This window comes from Melospiza georgiana, chromosome 1 (genome assembly GCF_028018845.1).
Source record: "Melospiza georgiana isolate bMelGeo1 chromosome 1, bMelGeo1.pri, whole genome shotgun sequence".
In the NCBI taxonomy this organism is placed as follows: Eukaryota; Metazoa; Chordata; class Aves; order Passeriformes; family Passerellidae; genus Melospiza; species Melospiza georgiana.
The window spans coordinates 96,978,196-96,995,110 of record NC_080430.1 but is presented as its reverse complement, the minus strand read 5'-3'; the positions used below and the strand labels follow the sequence as shown (position 1 = coordinate 96,995,110).

At 44.0% G+C, this 16,915-nt stretch overlaps 1 protein-coding gene across 3 annotated transcripts; it reads left to right on the top strand.

Annotated features, from left to right (window-relative positions):
* Nucleotides 1-1,411: 1,411 nt before the first annotated feature.
* Nucleotides 1,412-16,665, top strand: CNDP2 (carnosine dipeptidase 2). Of its 3 annotated transcripts, none has more exons than XM_058025655.1 (12): nucleotides 1,412-1,431; nucleotides 4,102-4,198; nucleotides 5,155-5,298; nucleotides 7,724-7,886; nucleotides 9,416-9,504; nucleotides 10,397-10,597; nucleotides 11,352-11,436; nucleotides 11,971-12,131; nucleotides 14,012-14,176; nucleotides 14,710-14,851; nucleotides 15,418-15,565; nucleotides 15,979-16,665. In XM_058025655.1, the coding sequence occupies exons 2-12, from the start codon at nucleotides 4,139-4,141 to the stop codon at nucleotides 16,046-16,048; spliced, it is 1,428 nt and encodes a 475-aa protein (XP_057881638.1). In that variant the 5' UTR covers nucleotides 1,412-1,431; nucleotides 4,102-4,138; the 3' UTR covers nucleotides 16,049-16,665. The 3 variants fall into 3 exon arrangements, with proteins under 3 accessions (XP_057881638.1, XP_057881629.1, XP_057881649.1); XM_058025646.1 differs by having other exon boundaries at nucleotides 1,419-1,483; XM_058025666.1 differs by lacking the exon at nucleotides 1,412-1,431 and adding an exon at nucleotides 1,884-1,903.
* The last annotated feature ends 250 nt before the right edge of the window (nucleotides 16,666-16,915 follow it).

Sequence of the window (16,915 nt, the reverse complement as noted above, 5' to 3'; positions counted from 1 at the left end):
CCCATCCCATCCCATCCCATCCCATCCCATCCCATCCCATCCCAGTCAGGGGCCAGGTATCTGGGGGCCACCAGGGCAGCCCCAGCTCCAGATAAATCCCTGGGGACAAACCAAGGCTGGCATCAGCCCGTGAATCTCCAGCTCAGCACGGCCTGCAGCCGGACCTGCCTCGTGCAAGGCCCCAGCACTTACCTCACCCCACACAGCTCCACCAGCCAAATTCCCAAGTGATGCGCTTCTCCCCCAAGGCAGCTCACAGACCATCTAGCATGCCCCGCTGTTTCTCACTTTTTTCCTGTTTCTCTTGAGCTCCCAGCTATGTAATTTCATCCTGGTTGTACATACAGGTCTGGGAATGAGATGCTGGAAAGCAGCGCCACAGAAGGGGATCTGGAGGTCCTGGTTGATGGCAAGTTGTACCTGAGCAGTGCCCTGGAAGCCATAAGGGCCAGGGGTGTCTTGGAGACATCAGGGATAGCTAGGCAAGGGAGGGGACTGTCCTGCTCTGCTTTGAGCTGGGGCAGCCTCACCTCGAGTGCTGGGGGCAGTTTTGGGTGCCACAATATAAAAACAATATTAAGCCCTTAGAGAGTGTCCAAAGGAGGGCAATGAAGATGGTGAAGGGCTTTGAGGGGAAGCCGTGTGAGGAGCACCTGAGGTCACTTGGTCTGTTCAGCCTGGAGAAAAGGAGACTGAGGGGGAGATCTCATTGCTTTTACTCCTCGGGAGGGGAAGAGGAGGGGCAGGCACTGATCTCTTTGTGGTGACCTGACAGGACACCACAGTGACCAGTGACCAGTGACAGGACCTGACGGAATGACTTGGAGTTGTATCAGGGGAGGTTTATGTGTGATATTAAGAAAAGGTTCTTCACCCTGGGGATTAGGCTCTGGCACAGGCTCCCCAGGGAAGTGGTCACAGCACCAGCCTGACACAGTTCAGGAAGCATTTGGACAGTGCTCTCAGGCACAGGTGTGATTCTTGGGGATGTGCTGTGCAGGGCCAGAAATTAGACTTTGACGATCCCTGTGGATCCATTCCAATGCAGGATATTCCATAATTAATTCTGGTTCTAGGAACCACATCTGAATCTATTAAACCTATCTAAACCACAAATGTAGCAAGATCATAAGGATACTCCCAGCTTTGGCTGGAATAATTCAGTTGTTCAGATTGGTCTCTACCATCTGTTATATTATACCCCATGTTATATTCGCCTGTATACTATATTCCCCTTTATTACACCCCTTTAGGGTTCCGGCCCCGCCCCACAGGGCCGCCCCCCGGCAGGCCGCAGCCCCGCGATGAGGCCCCGCCCCTTTCGGCTCAGGCCCCGCCCCCTAGGCGCTCGTTGCCCGCGGATTGGCGGGCACGGCGCGGCGCGTGTCATGGGGCGGGGCTGGCGCGGAGGTATTTAAGGCGCCGTGGGAGGTACGTGTTTTCCGTACTCCAGGTGGGAGCCCGGGGTGCGTGGCTGCGTTGGGTGAGTGTCGGGAGGGGTCAGGGGGGCGGCGTCCCTCGTTCCTGTCGTGCGGCGGCACCGCCGTACGTGGCCGGCTCTGTCCTTGCCCCTGCGCGGCCTGGCGGGGAGGAGCCGGGAATGCCGGGCGTGGGGCTCCGCCGCCGGGCCGGGCCTTGCTCCGTGTCCCCCGGTCTGTTCGGCCTTGGGGCGCGGCGGCACCGTGGCTGTCCCCGGAGAGAAGCTGCTCCTGCCTCTCCGCTCCTGTCCCTTCCTCACTGCCGCTCTCGCTCCCCGTGCGCCCTCCCCCCGCGCTGTCCTTAGGGAGCCTGCCGTGCCCTGCCTCCTTCCCTCCCGTCCCGAGGCTGTCACCGGCCTGGAGGCTGCGAGGAGCTTGTCCCGGTGCTGCAAAACCCTGTAAAGAAACCCGCGTTTAACCTTCAGGTTGGCCTCGGTGCTGCAAAACCCTGTAAAGAAACCCGCGTTTAACCTTTAGGTCAGCCTCGGCCCGAAGTGCTGAGCCTGCGACCAGAGCATGGGGCTCGATGGTGGCTACAGAGCCCTCTTGGTTCCGTGCTCTTCTCTGGGATATTATTGTTGTCTGTGGATAAGAAGGGCAAAGTTGTAATGGTGCAGTCATAGCCCATTGGGTTGTTTTATTTCAAGGTGCAACTTCTGTAGTCCTGTGAAAAGATAAAGTGTAGAGCCTCTTCAGCTCTCCGTCCTGAAGGACCTACAGGAAGTTCAAACTCTGATTTTGCAGATGAAGGGGGAGGTAACATCCAGCCTTTTGCTGTGTAGTAACCAATACTTGCTTTTTGTAGTTTGAAGCTTTCTGGAGCAGGTTTCTTTGCAGCTCTTCAGGGTGGCTTGTGTGAATCAATGCCCGTGTGATTTCAGAACTATTTAATTATGGTTAAATGGTATTTAACGTAGTCCCTGACTTAACAAGTAGTTCAGCTCTTGTTTGTGTTGGACAGAAAGTCAGCCTCCATGTAATTCGTGTTTTGTGTCTGTGCTGTGGAGCTGGAGCCCTGAGGTTGCTCTAGAAACCGGTTGAGTGAAGGGGAGGGTCAGATGCCCTGGGCTGATGCCTGTGTGCTGGTTTCCTGAAAAGCTCCATGAGAATCCTGCCTGAGTTCTGTTTATGAGGAGGGTGGTTTCATTATGGATCCCCAGCTTCAGTGAGAAGCATTGCTTTAACTTGATTATGTCTGTGTAGTACTTCTGAAGGTGTTCAGCTTTCACCTTTCATGACTCTTAACGGGAATGCTTACCTGTCTGGTGATTTGGGATTAGTTCTAATTGGCGTTTAAAAGTAATTATCCAAATTTAAACTCGATGGATGCTTTAAATTAAATCGATGCTATGTCTGGTGAGGGAGAGGATTTTTCTATGTCAAACACCAGTATCTGTGCTAGTGCAACCTTGCTTGAAAGAAAATTTGCAGTGGTACTTGTATTGCAATATATTGTGTGGGGCAACTTGCAGCTGAAAAGGATTTGTTTCAGATATGCAGAGTAGTCAGCTGCTCAAGAAATCCTGAGACAAGCAGTCAGATGTTTTAACAACTGTCTTGTGACTACCATGTAGAAGCAGAAGAAAGGCTTAAAGGATCTGGCATAAAGCTGACTCAACAAAATACTGAATCACAGTGGCTGGAGCTGCTGAACATGCTTCTGTTACATGGGCACTGGAGTTCTTCCTCCTAGTCCAGGCACTTGGGTTCCAGAGGCACCCTTCAGGGAGCCTCCTCTGGAGTTACTCAAAAGGCTCCTGGACACTGTCCTGAGTAATGTGTTGTACGGCCACATCTTAGACCAGCTGACCTCCAGTGTCCCTTTCAACCTTAGCCTGTCTGGGATTTGTAAAGCTCATTGTTTTCCTGGCTTAGATGAGGTGCTGTGTCTTTAGCTCTAACTTGAGAGTTAAGCTTAAGCTTGTTTGCTTTAGTGGGCAGTATTTTTTTTTCAATATTGATTTCAGACTGGTAAGGAAGATAGTAAACTGGAAAGGAGTCTTGGGTTTTCTCATGTGAACTTCAATTGAAATAAAAACAAAAGAAGGAAGTGATAGCTCATGGACCTTGCTCATGACCTGCTGGGGCTGGCCTCTGTTCCTGTGGCTTCATTCTGACCTTATTTGTGAAATCTGAATGGCAGGCTGAGACTTAAGCCTGAAGAAATCAGAGTTTTCCAGCTGCTGTTTTTAACCTCCTCTGCAGAGCACAAAGTGTGGTGCTTTCTTGGACCTGGCTACCAGCATTTGAGCTATGGCATGTTATTAGTTGAACTCATAATGAAATCTGCTCTTTGAAGTTGCATTTTACTTGAGTAACATTTTGCCTGCAAGTCTGCAGTAAAGTGAAGTGTATGATTTTATTGAAGCATCTCTAGAGACAAGACTGCTCAGTTCAACTTTGAAAGTTATTTTGAGGCATAAGGAGTGGTGTTGAAATTTAAATATGCTTTTGTTTAGCTACTTCTCTGTGGTGATTTCATGAAAGGGAGAGGCCTCAAGTTTTATGTTAGTACAGTTTGGTGTGTGGCATTAAAAGCTGAAAGGTGAAAGTCTCTTGTGGCTCTTGATTACTGACTGTCACTTCTTAACCCTGTAAAAGCTAAATTATTTTTCTCTCACAGAATCTTCAGCAACGCTGCTCTGAAAACTAGTCCAAAAATGTCTGGTCTGGAAACCCTCTTTAAATACATTGATGAACACCAGGACCTCTATGTTCAGGTAAGTTTTTCTTGAGTTTTCTCCTGCAGCATGGGCAGCTATGGGATTTTAGAAGTTATGCGGTCAGCTTCAAGCTTGTTGTTCCATCTGTATGGTATACCCAAGTAATAATGTCAAGTATTGGGAGAGAGGAGAGAGCAAGTGTGAGGGATTTGAGTCAGGCCAGAAAACTGTTTCTTAAATTTAGGCATAGTTCTGTTTAAAAACTTTAATGTCCATGGTAAATTTATTAGGAAATGATCTATTAGTGTATAGTGCAACTGGTGACGTATTTAGAAGTACAGGAAGCTGACACTGGTTCTGAATGCCAAACTAGGTGTATAGTTTCTTCCCTGTGGAGATGGGAGATGAAATATATTATAAATGAGGCTGGAACAAAGCTTTCTTGTATAAAACAATTTATGCTGGGGTACAGAGGGAGAGGTTGCCCTCTCCAAAGAGGTACTTTGCTGCTTGACCTGCTGTTTAGTTTGCTGCTAGTTTAGGTTGTATTGTAATCCCTTTCATCAATGAAGGAGTCAATGGCACAGCACTGTGAACTGAGACATGAACTGTGCCAAGTGTTCAGCTTGACTTCTGCCAGTTGTTCTTGCTGAACTCATGCAGGGAGAAAAAGCTAAAGTGGCCTTTTTGAGAGACCCAAAGGACTTTAGCTGCTTCTGGATACTTAAAGAACTAAAAGGACACAATAGGCACAAGCTGTGATACTCTTAAGCTTATTTGATGTCTCTGTAGACTTTGTCCTATGCAGCAGGGACAGCTGTAGGCAAGTGAGGTTGTAGCGAACTTTTTGAGAGTAACATTATTGGTTACAAGTTCTTCTTTGAGCAGAGGACAGAGCTGATTTGCCTCAGTTTGAGCTTGGCTTAAAGCAGTTTGGTGAATTACAAGGTGTGGGGTGGTATTTGCATGGTGCCTGTTGTGCAGTAAAACCTGTAGCTCTTGCATCCGTGCAGCGCCTGGCAGAGTGGGTGGCGATCCAGAGCGTGTCAGCATGGCCAGAGAAGAGGGGCGAAATCAAGCGCATGATGGAGGTTGCTGCCAGGGAGATTGAGCGACTGGGAGGCACAACCAAACTCATGGATATTGGCAAACAAAAGGTACGTGAGCATCTCCATGGCAGCCTAGCAGGAAAAACATCTCTTTAGGACACAAGGTGTTGTGCATGAGGAAGTGCTGGTTTCTTGTGTTCCCAGTATGAAAGGCACCTAGACTCCATTGGAAGGCTGTTTATTGGACATATAATTGTAAAGAAAGATGATAGTATGGACATTCTTATGTCCCTGCAGATACTGGAATCTCCAAGCTGTGCAGCATCTAGCAGGCATCCAACCAGCATCCAACATGCTGTGCAGATCCCATGCATGGACATTTTTTTCCATTTTATTTATTCAAACTGTTCAATCCCACTGACAGAAGGGATTTTGTGTGAGAATTTCTTGATGCACTTTTAGATTAAGTCAAGGACATGTGATGTAATCCCCAGTGTCCAGTGGGAGCTGCCTTCAGGTTACAGTGAAGTGGCTCAGTTTATTCTGCAGTCCAGGGATGTGCACAGCACAATACAGGCAGGAAGGTGAAGCTGTGTGTGCACAGGCTTTGGGCTATTCAGGTTATCTTTGGGGGTACCTAATTCCTTGGTGCCTAATGGGCTTCTGTGTTGGGATCACCACACAAAGGTCCTGTGGGCATTGGGGCCCAGAAAGGCAGTGCCTGTTGGGGTGTAGGATAATGTCTTTGCTGCCACACAGTCTGAATGTTCTGTTAAAAACCTTTGTTTATAGTAAACCTTGGGACCCAATTAAAGATGTTGAATTAAATTTTGGACTGTATTAAATGTGCTTTAAATACTTTTTGAACTGAACATGAATAGAGCACCTGCAAACAAAAATGTTAGACATTTAAACAACAGGCTGCTATTGGTCCTTAGACCCATAGACTATAAAGATACTTACTGAGGTTTCAGTAAGTCTGCCAAAGGACTTCTGGACTCTTTCAGAAGTGTTACATTTGTCACAGGATTGCATCTCTCCCTTACTAGATACAAAAGTATCATTAAATGAATTACTTCCCTCCTCATTTTTGGCTGTCCAGGCAGAGAAATGTATGTACCTACAAGAATGATAATCTCAGCCTAGGGAAATACCCACTTGGGATGCTCCTCCTCTGAAGTGCCTAGCCACTACCTGCCTCAGAGCAAAGTCCATACCAAAATTTTGAGACTAGGATTTGGATAGTGGCATTAAAAACCTTGTACTGGAATGTTTACTAGTTTTAGAAGATTGTCCTTGTAATTGGTGTGAAAGACTGCTGAGTGAGATCTATGTTTATAGGAACCTTCTGAGCAGTTTTTTGCTTTGGGCAATTGAATTACACTTGTTTGTAGCTACAGGTTCCAGCAGGAAAACAGCTGACTTGGGAGGGAATTTGGAGGTTAATTCTAGCTCTGCTACTACCTACAACCTAAAAGCCCATCAAAAGCATTTCAGTTAATTAAGAAACAAAGTTGTTCTTTTCATCACTGTAACTTTTTGGTTGCAAGAACTGACTTTAGAGTTTTATACATATAGCTTTATTAGGGAACTTTAATCCATCTGCAAGAGTTACTTTCAGTGTTTTATATTAAGTGTAGAGAGAGCTAGTCAATGTATTATGTGTTGCTGCTATATCTGTGAGGGACAATGTAAAGCAACTGAACTTGTCAGATCAAAGTTGGTTTACTGCTGCACAGCAATTTGTTGTTGATTACTGTAAATTCTTGCAGTAGGGCTTTAGTCATGAAGAGCTGCATCTGGCCAAGGACCATGTAACCTCTTGATAAAAATCTGGAGCTTGGAACCCATATAAGCAAAAAGTCAAAGCTGATCTTGCATCTGCTGAACAGTGTGTAGAAGTACATGTTCACTGAAAGGGAAATACTTGCTGACTGGGAATAGCTTGTGATAATTGCTTATGGGGTATTCCAAGGGATTAAGCTATGTTCAACTCTTGAACTCCTGAACTGAGTTCATCAGCACTACCCTGCCCTTAGTGTAACAGTGTAGGCTGGTACAAAGAAATATGTCTGTTATGCTGGTCTTATTTGGGTGTAGGCACGTGTTACACCCAGCCTTACCAGGGAATTTTTGTCCAGAGAGCTGCACTGTGGACAGATGAAAGTGCAGTGACAAGCAATATTGAATGGAGTTTATCACTTATGCTTAGGTCAGCATTAGATACAGCAGTTTGGCATGCAGTCAGCTTGCTCTGCTAAAATCTGATGTAGGATTGGTAGTTTAAAGCTAACAGTTCAAAGTGGCTTGGAACATTTTGGCTGTTGCTGGGACTTGTCAGGAAACTAAGTGGCATGGTGCCACCAGGCCTTCTTTGGCACCCTGCTCCTGGCAATTGGTTGAAGTAGATTAGTTTTATTTAGCTGTCTGTGCCTCTACTCTTATAACCTCTATAGTATTAAGGTAATTCAAATATCTGATTAAAACTCTGGCATTCCACATTTTATTAAAACTTCTGCCTTCCTATTTCTAGCTGCCTGATGGATCAGAGATCCCCCTACCCCCAATTGTTCTGGGAACACTGGGCACGGATCCACGCAAGAAGACAGTGTGTGTGTATGGTCACCTGGATGTTCAGCCAGCTGCCCTAGAGGATGGCTGGGACAGTGAGCCCTTCACCCTGGTAGAAAGAGATGGTAAGAGCAGTGGGCTTCACAAACTGATGAACACTTCTGTAACAAGTGTGGTATTCCTCAATTGTTCCAAAGCTGTGCTATTGATTGAAAGAGGGAAGGAGAGTTAGAAGTGGTATGGGTGTTTATTTAATACTGTTGAGGTAAAAATGTACAGATGGGGAAATGGTAAGTCTAGCTACAAAATCTCAGCTACTCCTGGGATTGTTTCCTTTTCTGATAGTCTAGGCTGTAATTTGCATGTTTGCTTTCTTGTGGCTACAGCACAATCTTAACTACTGCCTTCCATGGTGCTAGCTTGTTGCCAGAGAGCTTTTTAGAACTAAATTCTTGTTCACAGCTTGAAGCCTGTAAGGTCATGTCAGACAGCAGGAATTTTGAACCATTACTGAGAAAAAATACACAACACAACTTCTTTAAGCCTGGAGATAGGAGTGGCACAGCAGCCTCTCTGGGTTGCCTTGTGTTTAACTGCTCTACTATGAGTACTATAGAAGCTCTTTTGCAGAGGTAGTGCCCCAAAATTTGTCCCTCTCCCATAAATGGGGATGAAGAAATGGTGCAGTATCTCCTGTTGAAACAACATTGCCAGCAGTCAAGAGGACTTAAAACTCCATTTTCTATTAAAAGCTGATGCTGCTGACAGCTTCTTGTTTCACTTTCTCAGTGTTAAAGGTCAGCTCAATTGGAGGACATTAACCACTCTTGTTCCACAAGCATTAATGATTGCCAGAGAAAGGAGTAGCTGTGCAACTAGTACTCCTGCTTGGGCACTTACTTATAGGCAGCAGAATCCAAGTTACTAAACTGAGTTATCTCATCTCCTAGCAATTGCCTCAGGCTGTGGCTTGTCTTTGTGGAGCCTGGCCATGCAGGAGACATTCTCCAATGGCTCTTTACCTTTGCAAGCTGTCTGGCCTGTTCTGTCACTGGTTATGTGAAGCACTGAGGGAATGTAGCCACAGCTCTGAGGTGCACTGATAGCTGCCTCTGCGATGATCCTGTGTGCTACATTTTCTCAGAATTCCCTGTGGCCTGTGGAACTCATCTTTGACTAAATTCCTTTCTGGCAAGATCCACTTTTATCTGGAGAATCCAGAGAAGTGATTTGTAACTAGCCACTGAATTTTTACTCTTCAAACAAAGAATTACTGAACTGAAGATAATACGTGATTTCTGTAAAAAGCAGAAAACTTGTTTCTATACACTGAGATGTTTGTAGAAAATTGTATTATCATGAAAAATAAGGCAACTATGTCTTCTCCTAGGTTATAATAAATTCCTATTAAGGGAGCAGCTGAGGGAAGAGGTGGGGAAGTTCTCTGAGTGGGAGAACTATTGCAGTTCTGTATCCATCCTACTTGAAAGGGTACGTGAAGCAGGATGTAAGACTGCTACTTATGAAGAATCAGAAATTATTCATTAAGCAGGGAAAAAAGGGTTACCCAAAACCAAATGTTCTCATCTAGGCAAGAGATGAAACTTCATACTAATTTTTTCCTCACTGGTTAATTTCTATCTTGTTTCTACAGGAAAGTTGTATGGGAGAGGATCAACAGATGACAAAGGTCCAGTGCTTGCCTGGCTGAATGCCTTGGAGGCTTATCAACAAACTAACCAGGTATGTGCCCAAAACATATTCTGCTTTTTCACACACAGCTGAGTCTAACAATAAATGTTATCCAAGCCACAAACCCTTGTGAGGGAAGCCTGCTTATTCAGCTGATTGGAGGAATGATGCAATAGTCCTGTAAATTTCCTGATTTCCTAGTAGGGTTAAGGTGACTTGCTGACAAGTTAGTCCTGTAGATGCTTAGGTTGCAATTCTAACAATTTTCATTTAATGAAATATGTAGGAAGGAAAATACAAATGCAAGCATGTGGATCAGGGGGAATAATCAAATGAGATCACTGTCATGTAAGGATGTCAAATTACTTTGGCCTTTATCAAGGCTTAATGCCTCACTGCCACTGAGCTCTAAGAGGAGGTTAACTTAGTAGCACTAAATTTGGGAGCTTTGCTTATTTCTGTTAAAGAAAATGTGCAATCACAAATAGCTCAGGGTGTTTTCTTAATCTTGCAAGACAAGTTCCTATTGCTTTTGAGAGGAATAACCAGTTCTCAGCTGCTATCTAGGTATATAGAATATGCTAGACTGGATAGACAGGGTAGCTCTGTTCCTGCTGTGGCATGGAATTCCTGTGGTTTATGTTAGTTTTCCTGGTGGCTTCCCTTTGGCAACAGATTTCTGCTGTGTTCCCATGCTTACAGGGTTTGGGGGGCAAGTTTTTAATACTTGTTTGAATTCCATCAAATGAAGGGTGGTGTAAGTGCCCTCAACATAAGCACAATCCAAACTTGAAACCAGTTTGTGTATAATTAACAAATTCCTCTGGAGTTATTTTAGCCATGTCCATTTTTCTGCTTTGAATGCAACAGATGAAAATTACAGATCACTGAAGGAGTCAAGTGTTCTCACATGCTTAATCTGTTCTTGTTTTTCATTTCAAAGGAGTTTCCAGTAAATATTAGGTTTTGCCTAGAGGGTATGGAAGAATCAGGATCTGAAGGCCTTGATGAACTGATTTTTGCTCAGCGAGATGCTTTCTTTAAAGATGTGGATTATGTTTGCATTTCTGACAACTACTGGCTAGGCAAGAAGAAGCCTTGTATCACTTATGGTTTAAGAGGTATCTGCTATTACTTCATAGAGGTAAGTGCTGAAATGCACTGCAAATCCATTATTATTAAACTGAATTTTCCACAGGAGAAGAGTGGTAGTGCAAACCTTTTTAGCTTTTTTTCAGGAAAGAAATTGGCTATTTATGTGGAATGTTTTTTTCCTCTTAGTCTAAACAACCTTCTTTTGCTATTCTATGTGATACTTGGGTGGGTGGGATAGCTTTCAGATGTGTGAAGCAAGATAAACCAGCATTCCACTGAAGGATTGTCTCATAGCATAGATATCATCATCCACATACAGCCTTCTTATAGATGGGTGTCACATTAGTGCTTTCCAGTCAGCTGGAATATCTCCAATTAACCAGAACTCCTGGTAGATGATTGAGAGTGGTTTGACAAGTTTTTACCAGTTCCCTCAATACTTTGGGGTGGGGTGCATCACATCTGGGCCCATAGACTTGTGGGTGGCTAACTGCCATAGCAGGTCATTAACCATGTCCTCATGGATCACGGGCTTCCCTCATCTCCCCATCACCAACTTCCAGCTCAGGGAGCAGGGCATCCTGAGGACAACTGATCTTGATATTGAAGACTGAGGCAAAGATGACATTAAATACCTCTGCCTTTTTCTCATCCCCTGACACTACACTGCCCTCTGCTTTGAACAAGTGATGGGGACACTCCTTGGCCCTTGGCCAGATCAAGTTCTAGCTGGGTTTTGGCTGTTGTAGTTTCCTCCCTACATGGCAAAATCTCTGTGCTGAATCTTCGTTCACTTCAATCAGGTGGAATGTTGTGACAAAGACCTTCACTCCGGAGTTTATGGTGGCTCGGTCCATGAGGCCATGACAGATCTCATTGCTCTGATGGGTAAGAAAACACTTTCACTGCATGCATTTAAAATGGGAGCAGGAACCATCCAAGCATGACTGAGTTTGCAGTAGCAAAGCAGTGACCAGTGAATTGGTGCTTGCCAGGAATGCAAAACTACTGCCTTAAATACAGAAACATGGTGAAGGTCTTGCTAAGAAGTTGTCTGTTTACTCTTAGCTTTTCCTAAAACCTTGCTGTAAATTTGCATGTTAATTAGATCAGCTGTCTTCTCAATTTCTGCTGTGGGTATGATACTGAACTCTTTGGGAATCCTACCTTCAGACAGCCAGTGAAATGTAGCAGTAGAGTTAAATAGAGTAGCAAGCAAGTGTACATTTTGGATACAGGCAACTCCTTTTAAGTGTCTTCCATGTTCAGTGGTGCATGCTCTGGAAAATAGAAGTCTAAATTTCATTGCATTTGCAGAGTTTTCAGAAGGCCCAGACTTCAGTTTCCCAAGGAAAGTGTTCCCAGCAATGACATCTTGTATCTTCTGGTTGAATACTGATATTAGGTGCTTCTTGTTTACAGGTTCTCTTGTAGACAAGAAAGGGAAAATCCTCATCCCAGGTGTTAATGAAGCTGTGGCCCCTGTTACTGATGAGGAGCTGGCATTATATGAGAAGATTGATTTTGACCTGACAGAGTATGCAAAAGATGTAGGAGCAACAAGACTTCTGCATGATGCAAAGGTGTGCTGCACTTGTTCTCTGCCCTGTCTAGCTCAAGCTGTGTTAGTAGGAGACCAGAAACAAATTTGTGGATGTGTGTGTTAAGTAATTTATTAGGCAGAGGATTCATCTGATGTCTTCAAGATGGTGAGAATGCCTTGAAGATAATGTTGCTTACTGTATGGTTGACTGCATACTTAACACTTTGCAGAAGAACTACTAGTGCTAGGTGCTTGAAAATTTATTCTAGGTTATCCCATGTTTAACAACTCTGAATTTGCTTCTTACTCTGTATAAATAGTATTTGAAACTTGTACAGAACTTTAATGCTGTTCTCTTAATGCTAGATAAGAATGTTGGCAGCTTTCCAGAGGCCAGGTGACAATCTACACAAAGCATCTGATTTCCTACATCTGTAGGAAGTTCAGTGGGTTATCAGAAATAAAGCAGTTGCTCAGAGATGATTGCTCCTTAGGTGAGAAAAGAGCTTGAAACCCAGCTTTGCTGAATTCAAGGCTGGCATGCTGAACATGTTCCTAGACCTGGCAGACAAGGACTGTTTTGTAATCATGAGCTAGGCAGCCCAAATCTTTGAACAATCTCAAGCTCAATAAACTCATGTCTAAAGTTAAATCTGCACCCTGGGAGCTCTCCAAATGAATGCTTTTAACAGCACTGACTCTTACAAGGTACAGGTATTACATACTAATTTTAAAACTCTAGATGTAAATACATTTCCTGTCATAAAAAGCAGACACAGGTGTTGTAAAAGGCAAGTTTACATGTGCAGGTCTGTCTTCTGTCCTAGTACTGTCAGGAGACTTCAAACTGAACTCAAATAGGAATAAGTAACAATTTATATCCTCAGCCTTGTCTTTACATGCTCAGGTTTATATCAACTGGGAGCAAACAGGCTTCCTTGCTTAGCCCTGTCCTTTAAAGTAATGGATGAATTATAGCTTGGATATAAGGAGGAGCTGGCAAGATGTTCTTTGTGATACTGAACTGAAGCTGTTCAGTCTTGGCTCAACAGAAATTCCAGCTAAGGGACTTCTAAGCTGCATACATGCAAGAAGGGCTTTAGGGCTAGGAAAAGATGACTGTAACTTCCAGATAAGAAGCAAATGTGCGTAAGAGATTTGAACTGTGACAGCTACATTTGCTTTGAGAGAAGATTGTAAGCAGGTTGTACCTGGAGAAAAACCAACTTGTTAACATAATGGACACAAAATTTGAGTCTCCTGCATTTCTGCAGTGAAGCTCATGCTGGAGACACTGCACCTGTGTCTGCTCAGGGCAACTCAACAACTGCACTGAGTTCAGCATCCAATGTACTGAACAGCTGTGCTCAAGGTAACAGAGAGGAAATGCAGGAAATGTACCTGAAGGCAATGATGGTCAGTTTAATCAGCCTGCACTTCAGGCTTTTTAATACAGCTGATGATATAAAGAAAAGCACACTGTAAGCCTCAGTTTGAGCAGTGGTGAGGCTTTTAGAAAATGTGAACTTAAGCAGTGTCTTGGTGATGAAGGCACCTGCCTGTCCTGAGGCAGTGGGAATTAAAACTTTCAATGTTCCCTACAAACTGTCCTTGAGCACCTTATAAATGCTGCTTGTGTTCTAGTCAGAATTAGACTGGGCATGTCCCTTAAGTTCCCCAGAGCTAGGAGAGAGCCAGACTAGAACTGCTGAGTCTCTTAAGGTGCACAGAGCCCATCTGTGTTATCAAAATGTGTGCTTAATGGGAGTAACAGCTTCTGAGTGATCTTCAATGACCTGCATTTCTGCATGGGAAAAAGCACTATTTCTTGCAAGTTCTTTATTAGGTTGATGAAATCATTAATTTAAGGAACTCTGTCAAACTTCATGTAACCTTGCATTTTTCTCTTTGCTTCTGCAGAGAGAGATCCTTATGCACAGGTGGAGATTCCCATCCTTGTCTCTCCATGGGATTGAAGGAGCTTTCTCAGCCTCTGGTGCCAAGACTGTGATTCCTAGGAAAGTGATTGGCAAGTTCTCAATCAGGCTTGTGCCAAACATGACTCCTGAAGAAGTCACAAAGAATGTATGTTGAGCTGGATTGCTGCTAACCAAACAAGTGTCTCTAAACTTCTGTTCACCTTGCATTGTGGAAAGAGTTTCTCTGTTTTCTAAAGCAGTTCTGTTCATTTGCTTTCCCACTATCTTCCCTGAACTGCACCTCAGCATGAGATAACTGAGGGAATCCTGTGGTGCCCCAGTGCACTGTAGTGGTCTGATTACCCAGTTTCTCTGAACTCAAAAGGGCTTAGGAATAAATGCTAGCCTAATTGTGGGGCACTTGGACTGCCAGAAATGCATATTCAAGAGCAGCAGTGTTTGACATACTGCCTAATTGTTCTACAATGCACTGTTAATTTGCCTAAAGAAGATATTCTGGTTCAGAGCAGAGAATCATTGGAATACTTCAAGATAAGAGCAATAGGAAAAGTATTGCTGCACAGTTGTAGTGATCTGCAAGTCCCTAAGATTCAAGGGATCTCAGCTTTTAGAATGTGAGCTTTGGCAGTGCTCGTACAAATGCTAACAGTAGATAAGATCATTCAACCTTTCTTACAGGTTGAGGACTACTTGAACAAGAAGTTTGCGGAGCTGCGGAGTCCCAACAAATTCAAAGTGTACTTAGGCCATGGTGGAAAACCCTGGGTGTCAGACTTCAACCACCCCCACTACATGGCTGGTAGGAGGGCCATGAAGACAGGTCAGTGGGTTTTTCATTCTTGTTCAGCACCTCAGAAAACACTGAGGAAGTCATGTTTGCTGAATATTAAGTGTTCTGCTCTCATGTTTAATAACTTTGGCTCACTAAGTGAGGAAGCATGTCATGTGCAACCTTTAAATGGAAATCTGAGGTACAGGAAGGAAAGATACTGGATATCAAATTCATTAATGCTGTTCTGGGACAAGTTTGTTGATGTGGTGATCCTTTTGCATAAGGGTGAGAGTGTTGGTTCAGATCACTTGCTAAGCCAAATTCAATGAAGTTTGGTCACAGCACCCCTCTTAATCAGTTTAGCTAGATTGTATTTGATAGGTAGAGCAACTTTAACTTGTGTTGAAGTACAGATAGGACTTCAGAATAAGTGCTGTATAACTGACAGTGACAATATTCCAGTGCTGCATGTGTGGGGAGAAGCTCCACAGTTTTGTGGCCTTTGCAGTCTGGCTGATTTGGCCAGCACCTGGTACAGATGGGTACATGACAGCTTAAGTGAGGGTTTGTGGGAAAAAATAGACTTCAAACTGACTAGAGTATTGCTTTTCTAGTGTTTGGAGTTGAACCAGACCTGACCAGGGAGGGAGGAAGCATTCCTGTTACCCTTACTTTTCAAGAAGCCACAGGCAAGAATGTTATGCTGCTTCCTGTTGGAGCTGCAGATGATGGTGCTCACTCTCAAAATGAAAAACTAAATAGGTAAGAGAATATCTATTCCTGTGCTGGGGTGTCTTGGCATCTATTATGAAAAACATCAAGAACTGACCTCTTGTTTTTGTTTAATTCTCTGGATTGTCAAAGTGCCATCCTCCCCAGGAGAGAATGCCTGACTGGTTGGGTAACTAGTTTGTAGCTGAATTTTGATTTCTACATTGATACTCTTGAAACCAGAAGCAAGTTTTATATTTTTGTCTCTAAGCTCCCCCAGGGGGGTGGTGTTTCTGTCTTGCCAGGGATGATGTAGGGGTTTGGGCAGTAGTGCCTGTTGCCTGCAGCAGCAATTCCTATAGAGTTTGTCATGTGTGTGGGACTGATGTGTGGCTTTGCAAATAGGGCATCTGCTAGAAATAAAGCTCAGTGGAGACACTGCTAAAGGAAAATCTTCTTTGCAGGTACAACTACATCCAGGGGGTGAAGATGCTTGGTGCATACCTCTATGAAGTTTCCCAGCTGAAGGACTAAGTTAAACACCTCACTTTCTGGTTTATGGATCAGAAGTCTGAATTTTCTTGCAAAATGTCATCAATTATCAAGCATGGCTCCCCTTTTCTATCAACACTCCACTGCTTTGATGGGGGAGAGGGAAAGGGGCAGTTCCACTTGACAAGGAACATGATACACCAAAAATACTTCTCTAAATGCTTACTTTATATGAACAGACTATTCCTTAACTGGTCAGCAGTCCTGAACTGCATCTTTATCCCTCTGTATCACTTCAGTTTGCTGCATTGATCTACTTTTCCTGTAAATGAAGAGGAATGATTTACTCTCAGCAGTTTAAGTAGCCACAACAGTGGCAGAACTTCCAGCCAATTTAAGGTTCTAATTCCTGGGTATGTCCTGGAAACAAGTAATCAAGATTATGGGGCAACACTGGAATGTGCTCAAGCTGTACTGAGACATCTGTCTGTGCTGAGTGATTTGGAGGAGCAGTTTGTCTCTTACAGTGGATGCCTGCCTGCAGGCTTCAATTTACAGGGAATCAGGTTGTAAGAAATTTCACTGTGGTAGTGACTACTGGCCATTTTTGTAAAGCTGCCTTTGTACTACCAAAAAGAGTAATAAATAATCATGCTGTAGTTTGGCTCTTGGTCTCTAAGGTTTAAATAATGGTTTGGGTGGAAAGCAACTTTGGGAACTTGGGAGGGATGCTTCTGTGGCTATAAAGGCAGATGAGCAACATGGCTACACAGGCTATATCTTGTGGGAATCCAAATTTTTATTCCTGGGCTCTGTCTCTGTAAGAATTTGTTGACCTGAAGCTGCAAACTCCAGCTCTCCTGTGAGAAAATGAGCTCAAAATGTTTGATTTTGGCTCTGTAAACCAGA